Raw genomic sequence first — 10,600 nt, forward strand, 5'->3', positions numbered from 1 at the left:
ACGGGCATGGTAGTGTTAGGAAAAGTAATGAAATAAATATCAACAAAATAGTGTTGCCCAATGTCCATTCAATATTGTCACTTATGTGATCATTTTGAAAGTTTGTAGGAGATGGCATAATGTACTATATATAATACTTGTACAATCATAAGTCTAAACCAACTTTTTCAAGATTAAATAGTAAGAATTATGATAAGTGTTACATTCAGCTCACCATACCGATGTGAAAAATAACACGAGTTGTTGCAATGACAAGAAGTTTTTCAATACAACGTTATAAAACAATAAACTAACGTACTGATGTGATCAATATAAACTAAGCAAAAGTGGTTCCACTCCAACATACGATTTATAGTGTAAAAGAACTTGAATATTTTTATCTGCAACCATTTGTAAATTTTGGTGCCGAAGTCTAATTAACAAATGATTTTATGTGAATTTGTGAAACCGATTTTGCAACAAACAACTAACTCTGATAAATATTGAAATATTGACACTAAACTTGCGTGTAAATTTGCTAAATTTCCTTTCAATTCATCAGGAATTGATTATGACTTCAGTGGAATGTGCAAATATTTTACTTCTATCTGCTATTCCACGTGCTGCTGCAACTGAAGTTTTTCCCGCTTCTTCAGCAAAGGAAGGTTTGGACAACTTTTTTAGTTTAAAATTTTAATACTGCATGTAAGAGTTGTTCATTGAGTCACAATGTCCCACAGCTTTTATAGACCCACAAAGTTTGTGTCGCATTATTGATGAAAGTTAATCAAAGCAGAGTCAAATGATTTAAATCGTTTGTTTATTGACGTCACTAATCAAAGGTTGGAGTCTTTTTTTTGATTTTTTTACATTGATCCAGCGCAAATTTAGGAAGGTTATACAATTTGAATAGTCTGTTCAGTGACTCCAAACGTCTAAAAATATCTGTGTGATTTCCCTAAAGGTTAATAAATCAATGAATATTGTCCAATCAAATTTGTCATGGAAATAGTGCTAACCAAAGTCCACTACTAGCTGTTACTTAGTCCTTAAACAGTGATGTCTCACGTCCGGCCCGCGATACGTATTTGTATGGCCCGCGACTGTTGTTTCACAATGTGTTGTTTTTGGCACTCGGCCCCACGGAGATCACATCAATTCAACTTGCATTATTAAAAAAAAATTATACCGTGTTTTACAGACTAGAGAAAAGCCCGCTTGAAAAGTTAAAATCATTATTGAGTCATAATTGCGAAATCAACTATTGTCCTGAAGAGCATAGTAATTAGTGATAGACGAGCATTCATTCATTTCCTTGCTACCGAATTAAACGAACGGCATTCGAAATTTATTTTAAATCGAAACGAATTGACTCCCATGTGCTAATAATAATAGCTACTAAGTCATATTGTGTAAGATTAGCCTACACCATACTCAGCTAGCATTGACGATAATTTGTTAGTTTGAAGCAACTAGTTTACTTATTTTAATAGATTTTGTATTGAAAACAAAAAATGTGATATAGCACTCGCATACAATGTTTTACGTACACGACGTAGTTAGCGTTAAAGGTACGTTCAGTGGCGTACACAGAATATTCTTACTGGCGGAGGAGATCGTTCGATATACCGTAATTTGACATGTTGTATCAAGAGTAGCTTTGGATTGTATTATTAGACAGAGGTGGGCAGTAACTAGTTAAAAAAGTAACTAGTTACATAACTAGTTACTTTTTGAGTAACTGTAACTGTAACTTCGTTACTTTTTTTAAAAAGTAACGATAAGCGGTAACTAGCTACTATTTTATCGTTTTTCAACAGTTACTAGTTACAGTTACTTGATTTCCCAAACAAAAATTGGTCGTTTGTTTTTCAGTTTATGGCAGTTTTTTTGTAGTGGTCAAATTATTTGTTTGGAAGAGATTATAGGCATTTGGCGACAAGAAGCGAGGTTGTGTACAGAAAGGAGCTGTGTAAACTGCGAGATAGGATTTTGCGGTGTACCAGCGACAGAAAGGAGGCCGCGTAAACTGCGAGTTAGGATTTTGCAGTGTTCTATACGGATTGATGTCTGTGACGCCACAATCCGTTGTTTGTTCCACCACTAAGCTGTCTGTTTTTAGAAATTTCAGCTTCTCCTTTTTTGTAAAGCGATTCTTTTTTTGTAGATTTTGGTTATATAGCTTTGAACACAGGTAGACGCGGTAGTTAGTAGTGGAAAGTCAATATGGATTAGTTTTTGTCTAAAGTATCAGAGACTGAAACAAACCCCACTGGTAATGCCACCGATATGCCAATATCTGGACATTCTGCAATCAGAAGAGAAGGCATATATGGGCATGACGAGGAAAAGACTACAAGAACTTCGAAACAGCGACAAGGTGGCTGTCTGCCTGCCATTACAACCCGATTGTTGAAATCTTTGGAAAACAGATTTGGCCATGTTTTTGATGATAGTGACTGCCAGTTAGCTGCTGCTTTTCACCCACAATTCCGACTTTCTTGGCTTTACAAGGGTGAAGAAATTAAGACGCCTCTACATCCCTAAATTGTTAACCTATTACAGAACCACAGCAATTTCAACATCGACGATGCAGCAAGCAACAGCGACACTGATGTTGACAGGCATGCAACAGATGACTTTTTTGCTCTGTTATTTGAAAACACAAAATAAAAGGAAGTTAGTGCCGCAAAAATTTTAAATGAATTTTTTGAACGTAACCCAACAAAGGCAGTTGCGTCTGATGCATTCCCCAAGGAAGCCATGAGGCGTTTGTTCTTGCGTCCGCCCCGTTAGCTCAGTGGTTACGCGTCGGGCTCAAGATCACGCGGCGCTGGTTCGACTCTCGGGGTGTGCGCTTGAGCAACGCATTTCAGGACTGCTCTCCATTCAGCGGCACCTAGTGAATAGAATAATTTCTCCGCAACAACACTTCAACAATCGGAAAACTTCACTCTGCCAATCTCGGTAACCGGCCCTGCGTCAAGAGCCTCTACAAGTATGCGAACAAGTACCAGGAATAACCTATCAAGGCTTTGTCAGTCCGAGGATAAAGATTCAAAAACCATTCAAAAACCAAACCATACAATACCCCTATCCCCTCCAGTGCTGCTGTTGCAAGACTGCTCTCCCTTGGAAAGGATATTTTGGAGCCAAAGCAAGCTGGACTTAGCGATCAACATTAATTTTGAAAAAGATCTTTCTGAAAAGAAATTGATGTTGTGACTCTTCGTTCATTTTAGATACCCGTATAAAAATATTGACACGCTCTATTGCTTATCACGGAGTGTCCTGTGCATGTCGTTTTTTTCAATTTTTTATTGTTTTTAAGATTATGGATTCTTAGAAGCATTATAGTATGTGGACAGCTAGCAGAGTGGTCGCTGTTTTGCAGTTAGGCAACAGCTACGAACAAAGTATCATCTTGCCCTTTATCATGTATTTTTTATCTTGTACTTCATAGAAAGAAGAATAGTTCTAGATCAGTACTCATATACATCCATTTTCTTTGAAAAGTAACTGTAACTAGTAACTGTAACTAGTTACTTTTTAAAAAACGGTAACTGTAACTGAAACTAGTTACTTTTTGAGCGAAGTAACTGTAACTGTAACTCAGTTACTTTCAAAGTAACTAGTGCCCACCACTGTTATTAGATATGTAAATATCAAAAGCATGATGGTAGGCTTAAACGGATAAGTAAAAACTGATAATTCAATATAAACAGGCAATATTTTTAGACTAAAGAATAAATCGAACCTCTCTGTAAAAACTATAAATATCGAATGCAATTTATTACGGTAGGTAGTTTAAACCAAATTTATCGCACTCTGAGTTATACCCTACAGTATAACGTAAAAGAAGGCCTAACCGACAGGACCGTGTGAGCACCATCTCGCCCCCCTCCCTCCGAAATTTACTAGTGGGTCTCTAATTTTTAGTAAAGGTGCCTAAAATCTTTTTCAAACCATTGCTTGTGAGTTCGGATCAAAAATATCAGGCTGACTCCACAATCTGTTGGGACTCCATTTTTGACCACATAACAATGCAAAGGAATATGGAGCTTAACTAAAATAATTATCTAAAAGACTTTTCAAACCATTTTCAGTGGACAATTTGGCTATGAAAAAGGCCGTCTCTAAAACGTGTAATTGCATCACTTTTGAAATACAAAACCAAAAACTAGGGAAAAGATTGACTCAGCGTTTGTTTTGAAAAAACAAAAATAAGACTCTGAGTTGAATGCAAAACAGCTTATTCAAGCAAGGTAGTTACAAAAGAATTTGGCGACATGGAGTTTCCTTCAGTATGCAACCCCTCCTCCTAAAGAGTTTTTAAATTAAAGAAATCATCTCGAATGCAAAAGTTGCCTTTGTGGTGGATAGTCCTTGTCAACGCTTCTGGATGCTAGTATTGAACATCTTCGCCGTTTCACGAGCATTTCATTTTGGACAAGTCTTATGCTATCAACCGTTGAAAGACAATTTCCAAGAAAGCGAGAGCGTAGTTGGTTATTATTTCTTCTGTAAACCTCAACAAAATAACGTAGAATTACTGGTTTTGCTTATTTCAAATAGTTATTCCAAATGATCATCAACAATAAAAAACAGATGGATGCAGTCTAAGCCATAAAATGTCGAGGTTTTGTAACGGTATTGTCACAGTGTTTATATAAAATTACCGAAAAACGTTGCACCAGCCAAATATAAATATAAGTGGGCCCCTAAACATAATGTAAGCCCCCTAACTGAGGTTTTGGAAGAGGTAAATAGGGCCTTGCGTGATTAAAGCTATTGAATATCGAGCTTCTGTAGCAATATTTACAATTTTTTTTCATTTCAAATAGCCAAAAAAAAATCAAACAAACTGAAATGAGTGGGCCCCTAAACAGCCGTGCCCCTTGGATACAAGAGGCGGTTAATATGGCCTTGCTACCCAAAACCACTCTTGAACAGTAACATGTTTGCACTACACAATGACAACAACGCAAAAAATGAACATTATAGAAATAGAATGAATTGAGGCATGGCGCAATGGCCCCCTCTGCGTACACCACTGGCAGTGAACATGAGCATTAGCAGTGAGACATGAGACCATTTGCAGAAAATCGCTAGTACGTCGAACTATCAGTGATTGCTTGTAGACCTACATCAACATGGATATGCCAATTTCACTAAATATAACACAAGACCTACTATTTTGAGGTAGATAGGCGGTGAAGATCGCAAGAAAAAAAAAGCCAAAAGCAAGGAAGCAAAAGTGGTTTTTAGTTTTCACAAAAAAAATTGGATTTTGCACAATAGCCTAAACGAAACTGTGACGTACAGTAAGCAAAACAAAGAGCGATGTAACCGGAAAAGCCGCTTTTGCTTGCAATTTTGTAGTTTTCATTCCACATGGTATTATGTAACTGTTTTCTTAGAAAATATGCAGTGATAAAAAATTCGTTAGAATTCAGTATGCAAGAGCACCCTTGCAATCTCGCATGTAATGAGAAGTCGTATACCACGAGCTGATGATGTGTGAATGCGTGAATGTCAATGTGTGAATGTCAAGCTCGCGGGTTCTTCCTCTGTACTTGCTGTAAAAATCATATAGACACGCTGATTATTCTTAAATATTTTAAATTTATTCCTTTTTTGTTTGTTTCAGAATCGAGGAATCAATTTCTTGCGTTTCATGAAAAGAATGTGTGGAAGTATGACGTAAGAAAGAAAGAAGCAACTGACTTCTTGGTAAAACATTAAAAGTTTTTGGGTTTACTGTTACTAGGATGAGTGCATTTATTGTTTGATGAGGTTCGCTCAAAATAAAGATAATGTTGTACTATGAGTTGTGAGCTCCAAGCTGTTAATATTTAAATGTTTTCGTGTTTGTGATATCTTGCGCTTCAGCAAACACATCGCATGCAGTTGCAATGATTGCACTCGACGTTTCACAATTGATGTGAAATTATGTCGGACATTCAAGCAAGTCTTGTGAAATCGTGACGTTGTTGATCTTGCGCATTCTTAACAATTTATGTTTCTTCAGAACACAAACTTTGAACACGAGTTTGGATCAGCTGTTTGTCATAAAAGTGAGGTTTTTGTTATCGGTGGATATGCAACTAAAGTGGTTGAAAGATTCAAGTTAAATGATGAAGGATCTGGTTGGACTCAACTTGCTTCGACAAATGTTGTAAGAAATGAAGCTGCTTCTGTGGTTTGCAATGGTAAGAATCCACTTGAGTTTAGATTCAAATTAAGTTGGTCCCACAACAAGCAGGTAAAGCATGGTTATTGGTTATGTTTATTCTTAGGGAACTTATTACGACGCTTCCCTCCCTCTTTCTGCTGAAAGTTATTCTACATCAAAATCACCACTTTTATTTTAATTAATGTCACATAAAGTTCATCCTAATGTATTTGAAGTAGTGATTGCGAATCTTTTCACCTAATAACAGAAAAGAGGGCTGAGTGGTATCATGACAAACTAAACTAATGAAGGGCGCTGACTTTCTCAACGGTTTTCACCAGCCTGTTTTATTTCTTGCAGAGATGCTAATCAAATTATGACGTCACGACCTGGTGAACTCTGTAATAACATAGATTGACATTGCAAGCCATTTAGCCTTCAGAACAATGTTATATGTGCTAGCAACGCTGGCTTGGTGGCGTAGTGAATAGAACGCCCACCTCTTGATCGGTAGACGTGAGTTCTATACCTTGTCGGGTCGTGTCTGAGACGTTATAAAATTAGCACTAAACTTTGTTCTTGCTTGGCACTAAGCATTGAAGAAATAGATGCGGTGTAACAATGTACCCGTCCGTACGGCTGCGATCGCAAAGCGCTGAGAGCAAGGCATAGGACCTAATACGCACATTAATGTATCAACAATAAAGTGCAGAGTTTTATATGTCTATGTCAGCTTATGTTAATAAATGATAATAAACTGAAAAAGAGAAAATAGATTTGTAAAACACTCTGCAAATCATCAAACTCGACATCCAGCTTTGTGGCATAAAGATTATCTGAACGATTGTAGCGAGCATGCAAAAAAATTCTATGTGGAGTACGAAAACAATTTTCATGTGACTTACGATACGATGTTAACTTATGTTTATATCAAAAGGATATTTTAAATGCTTGCTGTAGTGATTTACTTTTGCTCTGCTGCAGAGCAAATTAGGTCCAAGATGAAAGTTTTTATTAACCGTGTGACTATCTTATACTCATGTTGATACATCGCCTCGACCATACATGTCATATTGACTGGCATAATAAAACAGATTTAAACAACCTAATTATGGATTCAGAATCGCTACTTTAAGTGAGCATCATCACTGCAGCGCAAATAAGGTTCCAAATAGCCAAGGACAAAATTAAATTGAACCCCATTGATCTGCCATATTTCAACAGGCCTATTTTGTTGAAAGCAAAGTTTGATTGCTTTTTTCTGAAAGGTAATCAAATAGTTATAAACTAGTAATATTTGCAGCAAATCTGGTAAAGGAATTTCTTGAAATGAAAAGTTGAACTCGAAAGGAGACCAAAGCAAAGAAATTTTTTATAAACGCAAACAATTTTGAAGTACTTTGTGTGTTGCTTAAACCACCCCTGAGCCAAACAAGTTCCTATACATTAATCAAGCCCTTGGATACGCAAGACCAAGCATTTTTCACTTCATGAGGCTTTCTGCGTTGTAAGATTCTAATGTATTTTATATTTGTTTCCGGCCCATAACGAAACCAAATTTCTACGATTTTGAATAGAAAACAAGAAAGTTGTTCTTTCAAAATCAAACAGATTTTTTTTAAAAACTTTTCAACATAGAACAAAACTATGTTATGTTTCTCAGCAATCGAGTGTAGCAAGAATTGACAGCGACAGACACCAGTGTTTCCCCTATGTGGCTGGTATTTTTTAACTTCCAAATCATTGCAGCTCTGACAACTCATGTAGTAGTAGTAATAGTAGTCCAGTTTTAATTTGGTGATGTCCCCGTTACCGAGGGTGGCCGGATTCACCTCCAAGTGCCGCAATCGTCTTCACACCCTGCCTCCACATCGATCTGTCTAGCGCGTCCTCTCTTGTCAACCCCACCTTGCTGCTTTCTTCCTCAACTTGCTTTTTCCATGTTTTTTTTGGTCTTCCTTGTTTTCTACGACCCTCCACTCGCAACTCCAGCGCTCTTTTCAAAACATCATCTTCATCCCTTCTCAAAACATGCCCATACCACCTCACTCCATTCGCTTTTGCCAACTTATCAACACTCTCATTCAACCCAAGCAAGCTCATAAGTTCTTCGGTATTCCTTTTGTCCATCAGCTTTACACCACACATTGCTTTCACCATCGCTCTCTCAGTTCTTCTTAAAATCGCCAATTCGTTTTCCCGTAAGCACCATGTCTCACTTCCGTACAGCATTGCAGATCTCAGACAACTAGTATAAATTCTTCCTCTCATTTTCAACGGAAATCTTCTACCACATAACAACTCTCGACACTCTCTGAATTTCACCCAACCAAACCTTCCTCTTGCAGTCACTGCTGCTTCACAACCACCACTGGCATTCAATCTATCTCCTAGATAGCAAAAGGCATTTACTGATTCAACTTCGTCATTCAGCTTTTCAACAGGACCAATCATTCCTTCCTCAATCTTCTTGCATCTTTCACATTCAAAACCATCTCCAGATCTGCATGTCACTCTCTTCATCTTTGCACATCTTCCATGCACCCATTTCTTGCATTTCGTACATGTAACAGAATTTGCCATCACTCTTCTTCCGCAGACGCCACATGGGTCAATTTTGCTCATTGTGATTTCCCCTTCCGTTCCGCTTATTACGACCTTTGTCTTTTTGATGTTCACTCGCATACCTTTACATTCAAACGACTCCTTCCACTTCTCAAATTTCCCTCTCAGATCTTCCATTGTGTCACTCAACAAAACCAAATCATCGGCGTACAGTATTTTCATTAATGAATCTTCTCTTACACATTCGGTAATCACATCAATCACAATGGCAAAGATTAGAGGAGAGAGGACAGAACCCTGGTGTACACCGACCTTCACCGAAAACTCGTCTGAGAGGGCAGATCCAACGCGAACTCTCGTCCTTGCACCGTCGTAAAGACCCATTACGGCTTGCACGAGAGCTTCTGGCATTAATTTTTTTTTCATTGCCCATTCCATCACTCTTCTTAGAACTCTATCAAACGCCTTTTCCATGTCCACGAAACACATGTACAAGTTCTTACCCTTGTCCCGATATTCCTCTTGCAACCTTCTCAAAATAAAAATAGCATCTGTCGTTCCCTTCCCAGGCATAAATCCACACTGCATCTCGTCCAGCTTCACCACAGATCTTATTCTATTCTCCAACACCCTTTCCACTACCTTCATTGCATGCTCCAACAGTTTTATTCCCCTATATGACCCACAATCCATGACATCACCCTTTCCCTTGAAGATGGGTATCACCACACTCATCTTCCATTCATTTGGCATTCCTTTTCTATCTAACACAGGTTGACTGATTTCCTGCATTGCTTTCAGTCCTGTCTCTCCACTTGCGCGTATCATTTCCACAGTGACTTCAGATAGTCCAGGAGCCTTCCCCGATTTCATTTTCTTCATTGCTTGCGTCACCTCCTCTCGAGTAACTCTCTTTAATGGACCTGCTACCACGTCGGCTTCCACATTTTGATCCCAATCGTTTTCCTCGTTCATTATCATCTCCATATGTTCTTTCCAAATTCTTCCACGATCTTTCTCACTGAAACCAAGTTTTCCATCCCTTCCTTTAATACATCGTCCACCATCTACATCTTTCCCATCCCGCTTCATAACCTTCATAAACTTATATACTTCGTTAGGACTGTTTTTTAATTTGGTCAATTCCTGCTCAGCTTCTTTCTTCATAGCTTTTGCAACTATTCTCTTTGTCCGATTTTTCAATTGCTTGTACTTGAGCTTAGTTTCTTCTGATCTATTTCTGCACCAAGCCTTGTATGCGACTTTTTTCTCCCCAATTACTTCCCTGACATCTTCATTCCACCACCACGTATCTCCTCGATCCATCCTGCCTTTTGTTTTCCCACAAACTTCATCGCAAGCTTGCAGAACTCCATTCTTGAAGGATCCCCATACATCATTCACATCGTTGTGAACAAGACTTTCAACTCTCCTTTTAAACCTTTCTCTTGTGTCGGCATCTTCTAACTTCCAAACTTTTCTTTTGATCACCCTTTTTTTATTTACAGTTTTCTTCAGACCTTTCTTGTCCAAATCGATAACCACCAACCTATGCTGAAGTTCGCATGGTATCGCTTTCACATCTTTGATCAATTTTCTGTTTTTCCTGCATACCAACCCAAAGTCAATTTCGGTTTCATTTCCACCTGCACTGAAAGTCACCTTTCTTCCTTCCTCTTTCTTAAACCAGGTATTTGCAACACACAGGTCCTTTTCATCACAGAACTCAAGTAGTCGCCTTCCATCGCGATTTCTTTCTCCCACGCCAAACCCTCCATGAACACCTTCAAACCCATCAATTTGTTGGCCAACGTGGCCATTAAAGTCCCCAAGACCCAATACAATTTCCTGATCACTTCTTGTGCTCCATTCATGCTCCAT

The 10,600-nt window shown here is 38.2% G+C and overlaps 1 protein-coding gene and 1 long non-coding RNA gene across 2 annotated transcripts; one reads left to right on the top strand and one right to left on the bottom strand.

Annotated features, from left to right (window-relative positions):
• The first annotated feature begins 592 nt into the window (after nucleotides 1-592).
• LOC145774225 (uncharacterized) lies at nucleotides 593-6,077 on the top strand. The gene is made up of 3 exons (XR_014290010.1): nucleotides 593-644; nucleotides 5,630-5,712; nucleotides 6,011-6,077. It is a non-coding gene; the product is annotated as an uncharacterized LOC145774225 (long non-coding RNA).
• A 1,203-nt stretch (nucleotides 6,078-7,280) lies between these two features.
• LOC145773865 (uncharacterized) lies at nucleotides 7,281-10,600 on the bottom strand. The gene is made up of 3 exons (XM_082584987.1): nucleotides 9,381-10,600; nucleotides 9,032-9,248; nucleotides 7,281-7,415 (listed from the first exon to the last, which is right to left on the bottom strand). The coding sequence occupies exons 1-3, from the start codon at nucleotides 10,598-10,600 to the stop codon at nucleotides 7,281-7,283; spliced, it is 1,572 nt and encodes a 523-aa protein (XP_082441113.1).

This window comes from Aplidium turbinatum, chromosome 7, assembly GCF_918807975.1.
Source record: "Aplidium turbinatum chromosome 7, kaAplTurb1.1, whole genome shotgun sequence".
Lineage (NCBI taxonomy): Eukaryota > Metazoa > Chordata > Ascidiacea > Aplousobranchia > Polyclinidae > Aplidium > Aplidium turbinatum.

What these genes read in the sequence shown, in the direction of transcription:
- LOC145773865 (XM_082584987.1), bottom strand. Translation starts at nt 10,600, where the DNA reads ATGGAGCATGAATGGAGCACAAGAAGTGATCAGGAAATTGTATTGGGT. An exon ending in TCATATAGGGGAATAAAACT is followed by an intron (nt 9,249 to 9,380) that starts GTTGGAGCATGC and finishes TATTTTGAGAAG; the next exon opens with GTTGCAAGAGGAATATCGGG. An exon ending in CAGACGAGTTTTCGGTGAAG is followed by an intron (nt 7,416 to 9,031) that starts GTCGGTGTACAC and finishes ATTACCTTTCAG; the next exon opens with AAAAAAGCAATCAAACTTTG.